The sequence below is a fragment of the Cygnus olor genome, chromosome Z, assembly GCF_009769625.2.
Source record: "Cygnus olor isolate bCygOlo1 chromosome Z, bCygOlo1.pri.v2, whole genome shotgun sequence".
NCBI classification, from domain to species: Eukaryota; Metazoa; Chordata; class Aves; order Anseriformes; family Anatidae; genus Cygnus; species Cygnus olor.
The window spans coordinates 38,872,553-38,891,355 of NC_049198.1; the positions used below are offsets into that span (position 1 = coordinate 38,872,553).

An 18,803-nucleotide genomic window follows, 5' to 3' on the forward strand; every position below is an offset into this window, starting at 1 on the left:
CATATTTGTAGATGCTCTGTTCCATTAAGAATCAGAAAGTCTTTTTTAAGAGTCTGAAAAAATAATGTGGGCCTGAGAAATATAATGCATGACATGTCATAAATATAACAGATATTTCATATATGACACAATAGAGACATAAATTCTCATATCAGTGAAGTAGGAAGAATCTGTTTACCTTCTGGGAGTAAGGCATAAATCATAAAGCCAAAATTTCTGACCTAGAGAAAGTGCTAAAAATGTGGAGGAGAGGCTAAAATCACAACCTTGGAGAGAATCTGTCATTTGTTGAGTCTGCCACATAATTTACACTATGAACATTATTTGATAAAACACAACATGGGATCACTACATTAGGAAATTATTGTCTCTCAAATTTATTTTCAGGTTCCACTGGAAAGGAAATAAAGAGCCTAAAATATAATTTACATATGCTGTCTTTCCTTGTAATTTGAAGGTGTTATTAATAAGGATTCATACGGATTCATACTAAGGAGTCTTAGTAGAATTGTAGAAATCATGTGATTTAAATTACAGATTGCCTTGAAAATAACTAGTATGCTATGTCTGTTGGATGTTAAAGGATGGTCTGTAATGAGGACATAAAACTGACAAATACTTACTAGGTATGCTAGAAAAGCTCTTCAAGAAAAGCCTTCCAGCACTTCTATATTGCCAGTGGAATCTGGTGTTGGTATGAGTGACTTGAGAAGTTGAGTTATGCTCCAGTGATAGGGGGTCCGTAAGTACAGTGCAGTGTTAGAAAGTGAATGTTTAAAGGCCATTGCAGAGTCCAGTTGCATAACTGGTTGACAATTTTAAGAAAAAAAAAAAAAATTATCCTTTACCCATTTCTTTTGCTCTATTTTCCTGTTCCTGTGGATTCTGCTGTTGCAATGTCTGAATGGTTATGTATATTCTCTTCATAGATGTGGAAAAGCATGGGCAGCTTGTCTGCTTAAATAAAAGAGTAGTTAGTCTGTCATGAATAGTACTGTGGCTGTGCTCTGCAAAGGAGGTAAGAGTTTATTCTGCAGTGCAGTTTTATATTCCAGTTATGTTCTGCTGTCTGGTTTAAGAGTTGCAGTATAAGAGTTCAAAAAAAATATTTAAAAACCACCCCAAGAGGTTATATAGTTTTGGCAGGTATGTTGGAAATATCACAGAATCACAGAAGGGTTGAGTTTGTAAGGGGACCTGTGGAGGCCATCTGGTCCAACTCCGCTCCTCAAGCATGGACACCCGGAACAAAAACCAGGTGACTTTTGAAGATGTCCAAGGATGGAGACTACAGGGCTTCTCTGGGCAACCTGTGCCACTGCTCAGTCACCCGCACAATGTTTCCTGATGCTTAGTCAGAAACTCTTGTGTTCCATTTTGTGCCTATTGCCTCGTGTTCTATCACTGGGCACCACTGACAAGAGCATGACTCTATCTTCATTGGACCCTCTCTTCAGGTATTTATAATCAGTGATAAGATTCCCCCTGAGCCTTCTTTTACCCAGGCTGAGCAATTCCAGCTCTCTCAGCCTTACGTTATAGGAGAGAAGCTCCAGGCTCTTTACCATCTTTCTGGCTCTCTCTTGGACTCTCCAGCATCTCCATGCCTCTCTTGTACACAAGCTGGATACAGTACTCCAGATGTGGCCTCAAAAATGATGATTTTTCAAATGGACTGATTTAATTAAGCTGTAAACTGTGAAACAGACTTCAGATATTGGAAAAAAAAATCAATCTGAATTTAGTTGCTGGATTGAGTTACTTGATTGTTTCCTGATTCTGTGCTTTTTGTTTGAGGAAGAAACTAAACTATGGTCTATATCTGAGCAGGAAACATTTTTTGGAAGGGAAGGGAAGGGAAGGGAAGGGAAGGGAAGGGAAGGGAAGGGAAGGGAAGGGAAGGGAAGGGAAGGGAAGGGAAGGGAAGGGAAGGGAAGGGAAGGGAAGGGAAGGGAAGGGAAGGGATGGGAAGGGAAGGGAAGGGAAGGGAAGGGAAGGGAAGGGAAGGGAAGGGAAGGGAAGGGAAGGGAAGGGAAGGGATGTTCAAAAGAGGTTCTAAGAAAAACAAGCAGAATTTTTGTTGTTGTTGTTTCCTTTCTTTTTTTCTGTCTTTCCTAAAAGCAATTACTGGAAAATATTTCCTCCTAATTAGTGTGGGTTTGGTTTGGTTTGGTTTGGTTTGCTGTTTGTTTTGTTTTGTTTTGTCTTGTTTTCAGTAGTTTCCCAGGTATCTGCAGTCACAAGACTTCAAGAAATATATCATATATATGCAATATCAAACCACACTAAAATTGACTAAGACACATTTGTCACATTTAATGGTAGTATATGTGCTTGATAAGTCTGAATCTTCTGTTAGAGCTGGAAGTAAGTCAGTGCATACAATTTCTCTAATTTTTACAGGCATCTGCCTTGATGCCTACAAAACCAGGCATTGCATGGCCAGGCTCTGGTTAGGCAAGTGGAAGCTAAGACTACAGCTTATTTGATACAGCTGATGCTCTTTTCACTGTTGCCCTCATCTGGCACCTTCTGTGTCACCCATCTGTTGTGGCTGGGTACAAAACTAGATTACCATCTTTGGAGGGTATTAACTATTTTTACCACAGCTTCAATCAGTGATCAGTCTAGAAGGCCTAAGTCTTTGTTTTTTTTTTTTCCAAGGGTGCCACTGAATACATAACAAATGCAACAGACATTGTGGTAAACACCCATATCTTACCATGTAGAATTTGCTGCTGTCCAATTACATATGTGCTTACAATTGTCTCAATGCAAATGTAGGTGTAAAATTGTCCAGATGTGTGAGCCCAGGGTATTAAAAGAATATATGAATCTGTATATGACTTTAAGAATAAATCAAAACCAAACATATACCATGCTAAAAACAAATTTGATTAAGGAAGTCAGTTTTGAAATTGACCTTCATCAATTTCAAAACAAACTACAAGAGTCTTTTCAATTTATTTAAAAAAAAAAAAAAAAAAAAAAAGATTTTGAATAATACTGTTGTTCCACGTCTTGGATGAGCTTCAGTCATTCCCATTTTGTTTAATTTCATAAAGATCTAAATCTTACACTGCTCCTATTTTTTATTGTTGTTTTGTTTTGTTTTTAATGAAATACACCGTTTGCACAGGGTATGTAGAGAATTAGAACCCTTGTAAGACAATCATCTTCCTGAGCCTAAAGGAAGACATTGCTGTTCAGAATGTGTGAGGAAAAAAATATTTATAGCTCTTGAGCAAGCTTTATTTTACAGTGACATTTGTGACCAGTGACCCTGAATTTCTGTGATTAATTTCCTAATAAAATGTCAAGTATACTGTTAGTTATTTAATAACTTCTATGTAATAAGAGTTATTTTAGGGCTTACCAAGAGCTGTTTGCTGTTAGTTGATAGCTGTACACCTGTTTGTGTTCAATTTATTTGATAATCAGATCAGCAGATGCATCTGTGGTGCTGTCTGCTGTGTTCATCTGTACTGGGCCTTCTATTGCTGCAGTGTTTCCTCTCAGATGTGTTGGTGCTCATGTACGGTCTTTTCAGTTTTGGTGACTCAGCCATCCATGCACAGACACTCTTGGCCATAAGCACTGGGTGGCCAGATTACCTCCGCAAACCAATACGAATACTGCTAGGCAGCTAGCTAAGCAGATGAAGGAAGTTCTAAAGACAGCAGAGGAATACCTCTCTTCATTGATGAACACTGAAGACAATAAAGATTTGTTGGAAAGGAATCTTCGAGAAAGCAGGCAAGTAATGAAACACCAGATGTGCTCAATCCTGCAAGTATGAGCCAAGAAGTTGCAGGAAGCTTTATCACCAGAGATGGTATTTGCTGTAGGGTAAGGTCTTTGCCTCTGGGAGAAAAGTAAAGCTGGTGTGTGGGATGCCTGCAGGTATGCAATACCCATGGAAAATAATGCTTGATTTTCTTGTTCTTTATAGCTTCGTAGCAGAAGGTATTAGAAATTTTTGTGATTCTCCACCCGTTGAAAGGATGCAAATGTATTTTACCATTCTAAAGAACTAAGTTTTGAGGTGAGACAGGCCCCATCATATACTGTATCAGTCTATAGCAAACAAAGAGGAGTGTCTTATTGCAAGATAGTTGCTATATTGGGTTCTTGATGGAATGCTTATTGGGCAGGGTAAATTGCTTCCTTCCAAGAAATTTCATATTTGTTCTGTATTTAACAAGATAATCGAGACTAAAAAAAGTTTCCCATTTATCTACAGTGAAATATTTCACTGATATGCTTAACAAGTTTGGTATCTGAGCTAGAAATGATAGAGAAAATGAGGTTACAGGTCAAATCTGGGAAAGCCATAACACAAAGTTAAACAGTACAGATTGGAACATGATGGCTAAGATGGAGAGAAACTTTTAGCATAAACAGAAATCTGTAAATTGAGCAGCCTAATTTCTGTTGTATGCTATAGAGGTTGCAATACTAACAGCTTGCCTACGCTTGAAAGTCAATCTAAAATAAGAAATATTGTAATTTAAAATACAGCATTTGTTTCTAAGTAAAAATCAACCAAGCACATTTCTAGTCCCTAAATGAGTGTTACATGCCTAAGTGTTTTAATCCCTTTCAAAGATAAACTCTGCAGGCTGCAATTAAAGAAGAATGTGTGGTGAAACATACCATTCTTGGATACAGATTCAAGAGTAAAGGGTAGGCAGATTTTTAAGTACTGAAAGAGCAACTGGAGCTAAAATGGTGCAAATCGTCAAGACTCTCTGCCAGTAGCTACAGAAGTGAAACCACAGAGAATGGCAAAGTCTGCTCGCGTGGTGTTGGCTGAAACTTCAATTTCTGCTTGCAGAGACTGAATCTACACCTCCACTTGCTCATTCTGGAACTGTAAGCAGTCTAACAGGGTGTCTGGGAAAATAAACATCTGTAAGGAGCACTGGGTATGTCTGCAATGCTCAGACCACTTGCTGTTTTACAGCCCCAGTTCCCCTGCTTCTCTGCAGTGGCTGTGTGCTACAGTGTCCCTGAGATCTTTTGTGGTAGCTCAGTCAGGCACTTTCCCAGGCAAAAGCCACACGTAGATCAGTTAAAGGTGACCTTAATGTATCAGTGAATTGGCATATAAACAGTTTCATCATCTTTGGCTTCATCACACACGTATAAGAATAACAAACCAGAAAGAATACCCTTTTTTCTAGCTGCTCAGCCAGTTGCCTAAAGATGTAATTTAGAGCTACATACAGTATCATTTTTGTATGTGCTCGAAACAGAGTTGCCTGTACCTAGGATAAATTATTTAATTAACTTTTAATAAGTGTATAAACATTACATTAACACCATCTGTGTCTGGAGGAGAAGGACTAATAGATATAAGCATATGACAGAAGACGTATGAAATACCTCAGCAGTGATAACAGCAGAAAAAAAAATCACCTCAGGCATGTTGTGAATAGAAAAGATGGAAAGCAGTGAGGAAATTTTATGAATTAATTAATTGGTTGAGTTAAGGTACAAAAGCATCTGTGCCCATTAAGATGTAATGATGGGCATAAAATTAAGTATAGTTTATCCAAATTTTCTAACATATATTCATTTTTCTATTCTATGATTTTTGCAAGAAATTATGCACAATGAAGATAAATAAAATGAAATGTGCATGTGTTGGAAAACAAAAAAAACACTATTGATATTATAAATATACACTATTTTTCATTGTCATACACTTCATTAATGTTTAATTTACAGACCTGCAAAGCTTCTGAAATACTTCTATTGCCATCTTGCCATTTCCTCCATAAACATAAATTCACTTGAGCAAAGTATGTTATGAAGAACTATCGCCTTTGCCCCAGACTGCCTTTGTAGTACTTCGATGATGAGTGCTACAAGCAAAAAGGCATAAGCATAGCTCTATTTTCTCCCATATTTGCTACTCTGCTGGGCTGTGCAAGCCCTCAGGGAAACAGGAAAGATGCTCTGAGAGCAAGGAAGCCTTAGCAAAGTGTCTGCATAACTGCACTATGAAGATGTATCTTTCTTCTTAATTCTGTTGGTATACACAGGAAAACCATGTGTAGTATCACAGGAAAATTTACCTGCCTACACCTGATGTTTGTCCCCAGCTAGGCTGTATTTCATATTTTGTAAAGGAGTTGTTAACTGAGCAGGGCAGAAAAACTTTCTTGGACTCTTAAGTACAGATAATAACAAGAACAACTTCTCTTGAGGTACATAAGCAAGACTGCTGAATTTCTTGTGCTGAGTGACTCATAAAAGTAGGCTAGTGGTTGGGTTAAGAAATTTGTTGTCCATAACATCTTTTTTTACCAGTGCTTGCTCTCAGGCTGAAAATGTTGGATGCTACTGGTGTGCCGAGGGTGGTTTGGATACTCCTCGGCTATTTTTCATTCTCTAGCATTCCCAGAGGTGTTAAAGTTTACTGTATCAGAGCTTTCTAACTGTAGCAGTATTATTATGTTAGACGATAGGAATTTACAATGAGGCACTCTTAAAATGCTTTCCATGAACAATGACTTTAAGTAGAAATGCCTCCGAATGCACAAAACAATTGAATTTGTCTTCTGTTTTCTGTGGTACCAAAGGTGCTCCCTTGTAAGACACAAAGAAATAGATGTGAATACTGACAGTGCAGTGAGCATGCTATAAGGAAGAAGTGTTTTAATCTGAAACTGTCAGCTCTGTCTTTTGGGTCTAGTCGAATAGAAATTCAGACTCTAGTGGGATTGCTGCATCCCTTTGTCTCCGAATGGACCTCAGCTTGTACAAGAGCTGAGCTGAGCACTTACTTTTCCAACAAGTTTGAACATGAGCTTCAAACTCCAACTTTTTCATTGAAGTGATAAAAAAGCTTCACAAAACAAATGGAAAGCATCTCCCTCATCTTTCACTATACTTCTTAACCAGACTTCATCAACAACTCCTAAAATAAGCTGCTCAAAATTTTCTTCTTTCGCTTTCTAGCCCTTTACCACTAACATTTACTGAAAATTGTGTTGGCTGCTGCGAAGACAAAGAAATCTTGCTTGGCTCTTTTTCATATTTCCACTTAAGAGCCTCAAAGTGACTGCAGTATACCTTGTAGGTAAGACATGTACATTAAAGTTAAAATGAATTGAAATTAAAGCCAAGTAGGGTTTAAATGATCTATCCAAATCACCCAGGGACTTTGTGGTGGAAATGAAGCTCCCATGTCAGTTACTGTCCTGTCTGTCAGTGCTTCCTGTCACCAAGAGAAGTCAACATTCTTTCACTTGCTTTCTACAAATACAGATGATTAGAGCACAACAAGGCCATGGAAAATAGGCTTGTGAAAGAAGGTTGGTGTGTATTAAGCACTGCAGCACATAAAAGCTCTTGTCCCTAAGGTACTGTTTGCATAAGAAGGCAATGGCAGAGCTCCATCTCAAAGACCGGAATCTCTGTGGAAGCTAAGATACATCAGGCTCACTATTTTTAGTTTATTAAAGCTATCTGTTATGTTTCTTTATTGTCTTCAACTCTCTAGCCTCCTCAGAGATTTGTTACTGTACTCACCGAAAAGAATGCCATGCTATGATTTCTTCACCTTCTTTTTTCCTAGCACACAGACCGAACATTTTGGTTTGTGACAGATACCTAATGCAAAACAGTTGTGAAACGGTCAAGGCAGTGTTCAGCCTGGTGTCCTTACCAAGAAACTCTTTACGGATCTTCAAGGGTAAAGGAAAGTTATCGGCATGGCTGGGGGGGAGGGGGGCGGGGGGAGGCAAAGGGGAGGGGAATGGGAGAAAGAAGCCGGGGGAGGAAGGCATAGTTTTGGGAGTGTTGGGAGTACTTGTTTCTGATTTGTGAACCCCCAAAGCTTAATCATTGAATATTAATTCCTTTCACACAGGGAAAAGTTGTCATGTTGCATACATATGAAGGGGCATGCTATTTAAGGTCAGGAATATTTTTGTCTACCTCCTTAATTTTGCTTCCTTAGTGGAGGCAAAAGAGCCTTAGAAGAGTAGTTTTAGAAAATAATGTACCTTATCATGTTCAATTTCACTATCAATGGCATGTTTTTTCCTCCTTTTATAAAACAAATAAGTTCAGGGAACTCAAGTGAGAATGCACTTATATATGTGTAACTTAAACTAGCTGCCCAGTCATAACCAGAAATACATCTGCATTGGCACAGGCTTTGTCAGAAGGGAATGATTCCTGGTGTTCTACCCTTTCTGTTCAATGGATGTCTCAAGATTTGAAGTTTTGTAGTTTTGAGAGGTACAGTGGGGTGGAATGGGTGAGAGATCTCCTCTGGTACACAGTCGGCCTTGCACCGTGTTCTGGGCTGGTCTTTCCTGGGCAAAAGACTCTGAGGTCAAATAACAACATTCAAAGAGTTCTTGAGAGGGTGTAATGGGGTGGAGTTGGCTGGTATGTGTATGTTGAAAGAAGCATAAAGGTACTGCATAAAGGTACTGCACTTCCACTTCAATGCACGTGGGCTCCTTCTGCATGGACTCCAATACCCTTGGGTTTGGAGAATATTGATCAAGGGCTATATCAATATAGATATATATCAATATAGACTATATATAGAGAGAGACTATATAGACAATATAGACTATATATATATATAAACTATATCAATATAGATCAATATTGACAAGGGCTAGGCTTCCTCTGGAGAAGACTGGGTTGTAAACATCAATCCTTACCCTCTTCTACTGGGGTAATTTCAATGTTTTTAGGATCCTCCATTTACCTTGGAGGATCTGATAGTATTAACAGACGTACTGATCTTACCTGTTCTTCCCAGAGTTGTTTGTCCTTAAACAATCTCTAAAAATTGAACCAGAATTATTGTTTCATGTCAGCCAGTTTGATGAACATTGTCACCATAATAAGAATAAATTATAAATAGCGTACACAATACATGTACAATGGGGAGTAATACAGTATATGAAAATTACAGGTCAGTGAAATTTAGCCAAGTAAACTAAATTCATGTTTTCTAACCTGAGGTATGAGAGATTTAAAACTCTCTTGAGAAGTTTTTTTTTCCTTCATAATCAGAGTAAAGATTGGTTATTACTGGCAAAATAAAATATTGGCAGTGCTTCCAATGCTTTGTAGGATGTTGTAATACTTGCTTCATGTAATCTTCCCCCCTCCTCCCCCTCCGCCCCCAAAGAAAAAAGAAGTGGGGGGGGGGAAGAGTATTTCTCCTCTAGCTAGCATTTGGCTAGCAGCATGATGAAGCTAGCATTAATATCTTCATTAGCTGGGAAAGCCAGTTACCACCCAAAGGTGTGCTTTACTGTGTTTGAAGTGCCTCAGCATTACAACCCCATGTGTTGCCATGTCTTTAAAAAGAAATATTCTGCACATCAATTTAGTTATTAAGCTGACCTGACCTAAATTCTGAAGGTTTCTTTTTTGTTTTTTTGTACACGCTAGCACTCATATTCTCATAGCACAGCTTCTAAATGCTGTCACTCGCCAGTAGTGCACCAATACTGTTCAAGATCAATGATACTATGCTTTCTAAGTCCATTATATCAGTAAATCAAGAGTGAATTAATTTTTTTCCTTTCTCAATCTTTGCCGTCTGATAGCTGGCCCCTCCCCTCATGCCGGTTTCCCTCTCCTGGCAATGCTTTGGGGAAGAAAGTGCAAGCACCCCTCCGCTCGCTTTATTTAAATTTTCTCCTTTCTGCTCTGCTTTTCGCCCAGGGAAGCAAGCGGAGGAGCGAGGCGGATGGCTGAGCTTGCCCGGGAGAGCCTAACCCGGCTGCTCTCTGAGGAGGGCAGGAGGGAGAGAGAGGGAGCGGCAGCAGCAGCAGCAGCTCGCACTGCAGCCTCCTTTTTTATGCGGGCTGCCCCTTTCCGCTCAGCCAGCGCAGCCTGCCCCGAGCGGCGGGCCGATCGCCTCCATCCCTCCGCATTTGGTATGCATGAGCACTGCTGTTCCCACGCAGGAGCCCGCTGCTCTCTTAAGGAAGCTCGGAGGAGCGGCTCGCCCAGCCCATCCCAGCCCTCTGCCCGCGCCCGGCGCGCCCTGCCCGGGGGATGCCCCCAAGCCGGGCAGCGGGCGGGCGCTGCCAGCTCTGCGGCTCATCTCCCGGCGGGGTCCGCGGGGGGTCATGAATCAGACCGACGCTCCCCGGCCGCTCAACTGGACCATCCGGAAGCTGTGCCATGCCGCCTTCCTCCCGTCCGTCAGGCTTCTTAAGGTACGGTGACACCCCGCTTTGAAAATCGGTGCCCGCCGCTCAGCATCTGCCCGGAGGACCGCCGTCGCCGCTGCTGGAAAGTTAATGCAGAAATAGTCCCAACTTTCCTATTAATTACTTCCCCTGCTACCTTTACAACCCCTTGCGACTACCTGAATATCCCGAAATTGCGTTTCTGTACTCCAGCGCAGCATGTTTGTCCCTTGAAAAAGGTTTGGGAGAGGGATAAAAAGGGAGTAAGTAATGATGGATATCATCCATGTTTCCGTTTGCCTTGTCTTAAAAAGATCAAGCCATGAACTTCTAGGGAAGGGGAAGGAGTCCCTTTCTAAGGTGTGTTCCTTTGTGAGCAGTCTTCTGCCATCCATTCTTTGGGGTTATTTGCTCCCCAAGAAATAGCCAGTGCCGCTCAGACCAATTTGTAAATGGAACTGTATGTGAGTGGACAAAGACTTCCCTGGTGTGTAGAGAGCTGTATTTAGGAGTAGGGTCAGCCAAAGATTGATAGTGCAGACAACGTTCAGTGAAACTTTCCGACAGTGATTATGTTTGTTTAAGCCAAGTGGCACAGTTTTGAAGGTGCTTTCCTAAAAGGTTATTGTTTGAGAATTTTGGGGGGGTTATAGACAATGTAGGGATCCTAATTTTGGCACATGAAATATCACTACTACTCCACATCCCACTGAATCCTTTAATCTAGAGGAATTTGTAATGGAATACAAAATATCATGAATCAACTTTTTGAGGAAAATAAAGGTAACATTAAGCTGATGTGTCTTCTTTGTTCTTGCAACTTCTTAATAATTGAGTTATACAATGAAAATTTAAACAATAGGTTTAGGTTCCTTTGGGCTTCTGTACCTGTAATATAGATATATTTTAAAACGCTGGATTTGTGCCACTAATAATTTCTTTCATCGTGATAGTTTGGCTTTGGAATTAATATGCAGCCAGGTAAAACATGGCTACTCTCATAGTGTATTGGAATATAACATTTGATGTAACCACTTGATTTTGTGTGGATAGATTTGAAACTAGGTCACTCCTTACTAATGCAATATATTTGCATAGTAGTGCCGTATATGATAGTGCAAGTACTATGGAACATATGGTTATGTAGTGCACAAGTGACCATGCTGTGTCTTATAACAAGTATTTATCACATCATGAGAGGAACAGACTAGCACAGAAAAATATTGCCGTTTCCAAGAAAGGTGTATGGCTTCTTGGAGGTACTTTGTGAGCAGCTCCAAAGAATAGATGACAAAACTTAGATTGCTGGAAAATCAAAATACAACTGAAGTGTAACACAGAACAAATCAGAAAGCAGTATGATTACCTTTAAAATGCTTCCCTCCAGCTTACCACCCCCAACCTCCCCACCCCACCCTGCACCAGAAGCACACATTAAAATAACCATACTTGACAAGTCAGATACATTTAGGAATATATATATATATATATATATATATATATATATTTTATACATATATATATATATATTTTTTTTTTTCTGGGGAATGAGAACTTATATATGGGGAATTTTATTAACATAAAGTCTGCAACATTTATTTTTTGGCAGACATGTTGCCCCCTGTGTATAGTTTCTCTTCATTGCACATGTTTTAAGGGTGAACATCATGATTAATTATTAAAAGAGCTGTCTGAAAATGATTTTCTGAAGCTACTGCTATAACCCTTTAGGGGCAGTCAGGGAGTGGACTCTGCAGAGTGAAAAAGAGTGGGACAAATAACCAGAGATAGGCAGTGTCTGCATGGAGGGGTATGTGGGGTGTGGGAGACCACAGCAAAAGAGGTAGGACTCTGGCATGCTCCTGAGCTGATGAGCAGAGCTGGTTGATTAGAGAGGGAAATGCGCATAACAGCATCTCAATCAGCTTAAAATGGTGATTCCGATATATACTTTTCACCTTTGTCATTTATTATGGAGTGTGTTCAAAGCAAGTGTTTCGTGTAAGAACAGGGCCCCATTGTCCCAATTCCCCAAAAGATATGATAACCAATCTGGATGAATTCTCCTGTTACAAAGAGCTAGTAAGTCAAGATAGTGATAACAGCAGTAGTAACTTACCAAATAAGCAGTATAAATATTTTCCTGTTTTTCCTCCAGGAATTTGATTTTTTTTTTTTTAAATGTATAAATTAGTCAGAAGATGTCTGTATTCTTCTCTCTTTTGCGTCTTTCTCCAAAAATAAAAATAAAAATACATAAACATTTATTTTTCATTTTTTTATCCCTAAATGAAGGCGCTCCTTTGAATGCACAGTCACTGGAATGGCAAATGCAATGTAGTCCATTTTTAATTCCTTACTTTCCAAATGGATTAAGTGGTCTTAAGGGGTAATGAAATAGTGTCTCGGTAGATGTTCAGTAGATGCTTTTTTAATACAGCCTTTCTCTGCTTAGGGTTCCTTCAGTTATACAATAACTCTGCAGAAGCTTATTTTTTTATCCTTTTTTTTTTATGGTTGCCAACCTCTATTTACATCACGTAAAGTAAACTTGGAGTAAAAGAATATGAAATATCATTGTATCTTTGTCTTTCTTATGCTTTGGTTTAGTCTTTTGCTTATCAGAACAAAATAGCTAAATTACATCATCAAATTTAAGAATATGGCTTTGTCTGAATTTGTAAGAATGAGAGAGAGCAGAATTTTACACATGAAAAAATCACTGTGGCATGTTCTGGACCTTGATAGTAAACAGCAAGAACTTTTCAATTAATTTCATGTCTTCTGAAAGAAAAGTTTGAAGTGGATACAATTTTAAGTGTAAAATCTGTAGTTTCAAACTGATGGATTTAGACAAATACTGGTGTCTTGGACTTATGTGGATGCTCTCAGTTCATATTGCTCACTAACAGTCTATGGGATTGCCTTAAAAAAGACCAATTTAAAATAACTAATAAAATGTGCTATTCAACAGGCAGGCTACGATTCTATTCCATCTTGTGGAACTGGTGTGCAGTGCTCAGTCGCACAAACTGACAGTTGATTTGTCTCTGGCCTTAGTGGCCTGATTTGATTTAGATAAACTATTGCAGATGCTGACAGGCCCAGCAACTGTCCAACTCTGCTGCCTATGCTTTTCTTTAAGGCATGTGTTTCTCTTCTAATCCACTTCACTAATACCCTCATGTTTAGGAATGGTTTTATAATCCTATTCTCCATCTCCCTCTCATTTTTAAATTTAATTTCATTATTTTATTTTTAAAATTTCTAACAGGCATGTAGAATAAAGTTATTACATATGAAGTAAGATTTTATGTGAGACTGACACAAATTACTGGAGAGAATTTTCATGACTTTTGTCATCAGCTCATCCTTCACTTGTCTCATTTTCTCTCCTAATAAATATTTCCTGTAGCACATTCAGTGCTGGTACATTTTGTGGTTGTCTCAGGATGCTTAAAGACATGCTAACTCACCTAATGCTTTCCCATCTGAAAGAAGAGGATTAAGAAGTGCCTGGAGCTCATGTGCAGAGAGGCTGATTTTGTGCTAGAGAGAGGAACCATAATTCTTTCTATATGGTCAGGTTAGTTTCTGGAGGGTCTTTCCAACAGTGACTGTGCAGCTTCCATTCTTCTATTTGAGTTCTGAAACTTGTTTCTTTGTCTGTTTGGCTAAGGTCCTGTTAACTTGATTCTTCTTATTATTTATTTTTTCTTAGTGAAGAATTAATACTAGTGGAAGCAGCCCTACTCCACTTTGTGCCATTGTGTGACACAAGAGCTATCACATTTGCCAAAAGCTCTGGTAGTCACTTTTCTGTTTGTTTTATGGTGAATGAGAGTTTTTGAGTCAGAATACTCAGAATATGCCAGAAGAGGAGATGGTCTCAGAAGAAATGAAGCCTAGTTGAAATACAAGGATTCAAACATTTCGGATATTTTATGTTAAAGAGCAAGTTTATATGCTCTTTAAAAGTTGACGAATGATATCATATTGAAGATTTCACTCAGAGGACTCTGTGCCATGGGAGTGGCTACAGATGTTGCACTTCTGCTTGGGACTGATTTACTTATGATACATGCCATTGAACCAAGGAATGAGTAATGCATTAAAACAAACAAAAACAAACAAACAAAAAACCCTAAACTGAGAGTAAACAGACAACCAGAAAATAAAACGAGTGTAATGTTGAATGAACTTAACACCACAGATTTAGAGATGTGCCTGTCTAGAAGAATTGTACTAAACATTTGGATAGCAGCAAATTACTCAGCTATTATTCTACCTACCTTTATTAATAAGAGTACTTTTTATATATATATATAATGAATTTTAATTGCATGTCAGTAAATAGATTTGGAAGGCAGGAGTTTAGCTTTGGAAAGGTCAGAGGAAAGGAAATAAAATGAATCAGAAGAAATGCAGGAGAAAATGTTTTGGTTAACATTTGCCAGCATATGGCTCAGTAAAAATGCTTGCTCAGCTCTATCCAATAAATACACAGAACACTTTCTCAACCTGGGAAGCAGCCTAATATAGCTCCAGGAACTGCTGGAAACATGAAGAGATCAGGCACCAAATTTCTTAAAAAATGAGAAGCTCAATCTTAATTTTTTCAACTGTTTTTTATTTGATTGTCCTAGCAAGAACTCATAAGGTAACCCAGGTGAAACTAAAAAGCTGAAAAATGCTTCACTGGGATAAGACACAGTGTTCTTTTTAAGTGTAGTAATATATGCATGTGAAATTCTTGCTGGGCTGAAAATGGGGGAATAGAAGCATGTCCAGTATTTCTCCCGCTATGGCAAGTTTCTCTGTATCCATAAAGCAGATATTTAAAAATAAAGACTAGGAACACAGGTGAAATACCATCAATAGTAGGTACTTGGTGATACACTGCACAGCTCAACAGTTTAAATCAGCTAAAACGTCATTGCTATTTGATTACCAAATATAATTTAATTTCAGGATACTTTTGAAAAATTTAGTTGCATAAATTGAATGAACTATTTGCTTCCCCTGCGTGATGAAAGAATGAAGTGTATTCTGTGTAAAACAGTAAATATTTATGCTTCTGAACCCTCTACTTTAAGAAAATGTGACAGTAAAAGAGGAGAAAGTTATATTTTGAGGGACTGATCTGATTTTTCCCCCTTGTGGGTTTGAAAAAGTGTTATTGGACTGACAGAACAGTCCATTAATTCAGGCAAAATACTTTTGACAAATAGGTTCAAAAATTAATTTAAAGTGGATTTGTATGTTATATTAACAAAATGGTAGTACTAGATTGTGCTATGCACTTAAGAAATAGAAGTGCTGGCTTTTCTCTTAGCCAGTCCTCTGATGTCTAGTTTGCAATAGGTGTTTCCGATCTTTTCACTGCTAAAGAATTGATTCTGGTTATCATTTCAGTTAATTTACCATATACACCTTTCAAACATCAATAAAGTGAGAGGGCAAGCTTACAAAGTCTGAACTGAAAAAGTAAGGTACTTGGAAGAAATCCTAATGCATACTGCTATTATGAGTGGGCTAGCACATTAAGTGTTTCTGAAAGTAATATGCACCATACTGGCAGTAAAATGAGGGTAGTAATTTACCTGTGCCTTGCACTCAGCTGCTTACTGACTTGAATTGTAATAACTAATGAGCCACTACCTATGCTTCTTTCAGGTGGATTTGATGCATTCTGGGAGGTAATGACAGTTCCACTCTTAGGATCAGGCTGCTTAAAACATAAGCATGTAGAAAATATCATTCAACGTTACAATTTTCTTGTAAATTAACAAATACAAATACTGGATATACCTTTTTGTATGACGAGATGCAGTACACGATATGAAACATGGATGTTTTGAGAGTGCATATAAGTTCTGTTCAGAAAAGAATGATTTGTGAATCTTCTCTTTTCTTGACAGAAAGATTGTAGTTACATCTATTGCAGTTGTAATAGATGTTACATTTTTGTCTAATTCACAGATTTCCTGGGGTGCATTATTTGTCCTAGAAACCCCAAACCCATGTAACCAGCAAAGAGAAAAATTCTGCTTTTTCTTGGGTATTATGCTTCTGTGCCATCAGTTTCATCAGTTAAGGATGGCAGAAGAGAGTCCTGAACTAAGAGGTTGCCCTGCCTTTGCAATCTTCTACTTTGTTATCAGGAAATTCATTTAGCACTTCAAATCAAAGCAGTATTGGGTATTGCAGTGTGGCTTCAGGCCACCTTTGAAGAGGTATGCTTGCATTACTGCTGCTCTGCTGTTAGCTGTGACTCTAGTACTTCATTTTTTTCCAAACAAGTAATATCAGTATAGTGAAGTCATTTTTCCACTGGGACTGAAGAAGTGACAATATGCCTTTTGGGGGTTGCATATTCCCCAAAGCTGCTTATTTCTTGAAGTCATGCTTCTCAACAAACGTGAGATGAGCCAAATTTTCTCCCTTGGTGGCTGGGCATTTTCATGTGTAAAGAGTTAATGACAGATAACATTTCTTCTAAAAAGGAAGGAAATGTTGAATTTGGTAATGCTTTCTCTTCTTTTATAAAAATATGTAGTAGTTTTGTATTGCTATTTTTTTTTTTTGGTATAGAGTACTATTTATTTTGTTTATTTTTTTACATGATCTAAGATGAAACAAAGCTAATCTGTTCCATGAACATGATTCAGGTTGGTAACCACAGCCTTGCAAGTGATGTAACAACAAAATAATTTCCCTAGAAATAAATAGTATCCCAATTAGGGGGAAAATAAATAAATAAATAAATAAATAAATAAATAAATAAATAAATAAAAGATCAAAGCAAAAAGAATAGCCTACTCCCTTTACAGTGGAAGTCATGGTAACATGGGATTGTCCTCATGTAGAAGAGGTAGACAAAGTGATGCAGTTTTGAAGGAAGCTGCACTCTTTTAAGATATTGTAGAGGAAAGAGTGAAAGAGTGGTCTAAATTTCCAGGTTGGAAATGGCAGTTTGAATGCAAAGTTTGCTCTTCTAAACCAGGTACTCACTGTGTGAGTCCTTTCCAAAACGGTAGAAAATGTAATATTAAATTTGCAATCTTGGTACAGCAAAAAAGGTACAAAAATACCTGGCTTTATTAAAGTAAGGGTCCTGCAACAGCTACAGGTTTTCATCCTCTTGCACATCAATATTGTTTTACAGTGTTTTCCGTAAATCCAGATCTTTATTTTAATCTTAGAAAATACAGTTGATTTTTGCCTTCTGCTGTGCTGCATGGCCAGTGAGCTAGAATGAAGAAGGTGAGGCATCAGAGAAGTAATCAAGGGAGGTCCACATTTCCTGCTTGCCAAATCACTTGACTCAAAAATTATATCTGCTTCCTCTGGGGCTCAGTCTTTTTAAATTTGAATACTTACAGGTGGCATATGGCCACAACTCCTATTATCCTTTGCAAGAATTGAGAATGTATGAAACACTGCAACAGACATGGGTATCAGAAAGTAAATGCAAGTTTCCTAATTTCTGGCTGCAGGAGTTATGTCTTTATGGTCTTGCTTCCAGAGATTAAAAAATAGTAAGTAGCATTTCTGGTGTATTAACAAGACAGGAAAAACAATTCTGGTTCTGAACAGACAATATTGTTTTAAAAATAACTGTAAAATATTACAAGGTACAGAAGTAATGTAAGCTAAAGGCTGCTAATACTGCTGTGTTAGTGGAATACTGTATTAACAGTGTAAGATTTTAACGTTGTTCTGCAGTACTGTTCTGTATGTCTAAAGGGGTGCCATGTGAATAATTCAGGCCACAGGACCACGTAGGGAAGCTGAGTGGTTTTATTCCACCTGAATTGTTAACAAGACTATGCTATAGCGTGTAAAAAGAAATGCCCTTGGGTCTCACCGAAAATTTGTGTCAAAGATGATAATAAAGCATAGAATAAAATCAATTCATCGAAAATATCTTTCATCCCCCAAATAATATGATGACATGAAGCAGTCTGACAAAGTGCTTTTAGCAGTGTCAAGGAATTTAGTGATGACAATGTCGAGATTATTGTACTTTAATTAAAAAAAAAAAAAAGGCCGATTTTACATTAATGAGGATGTGATAGAGTGAAAATATTGTCTTTCAGTTACCCCTTGTTCTTCAACTATTGTTTGTAGATACACAAGGCAGTTGTAGTAACTTACAGATCCATCAAAATTAAGAATTTATGGATGATGCGCCACATTATTTTGTTACAGAAGGATGCCATTTTTGGAACCTCATCTGTGTTTTACTAAATCATCACAGCATGTTGCCACTGGTGTGTTGTAATGCAATATCACACTTCAGTTTCCCCATACAATATCTTGAAGTGCATCTTTGCATACAGCTGGAAAAAGAGACCAAATCTACAACTGTGTGAACTCAGGGATATTCTGAGAACTTTTCAGACTGACTTTTCCATTACTCTATATAGAATTTTCTAAGTTTTCTAAGTCAGAGAAGACATCTTACAAATATGCTCTCGTTCAACTCTTGGGTCCTTTATTTCAAGCTAAATAGTCGTGTCTTAGATATGAGGCTGTATTTGATTAATAGTGGTTGGTAGGTTGTTGTTGTGGTTTTTTTCTTTTTATTTCCCCCTTCCCCCCCCTTCCCCCCTT

At 38.2% G+C, this 18,803-nt stretch overlaps 1 protein-coding gene across 3 annotated transcripts in view; it reads left to right on the forward strand.

Moving 5' to 3' along the window:
- The window catches only part of TRPM3 (transient receptor potential cation channel subfamily M member 3), a 485,203-nt gene that overhangs the window by 175,856 nt on the left and 290,544 nt on the right, over positions 1-18,803 (forward strand). For 2 of the 3 annotated variants that reach the window (XM_040540024.1, XM_040540025.1), the window contains exon 1: positions 9,867-10,211. The exons of the other annotated variant lie outside the window; for it this stretch is intronic. In XM_040540024.1, the coding sequence (XP_040395958.1) occupies positions 9,933-10,211 (279 nt within the window). In that variant the 5' untranslated portion in view covers positions 9,867-9,932. Of the gene's footprint in view, positions 1-9,866; positions 10,212-18,803 lie in introns of those variants that run through there. 3 annotated transcript variants of the gene reach the window in all.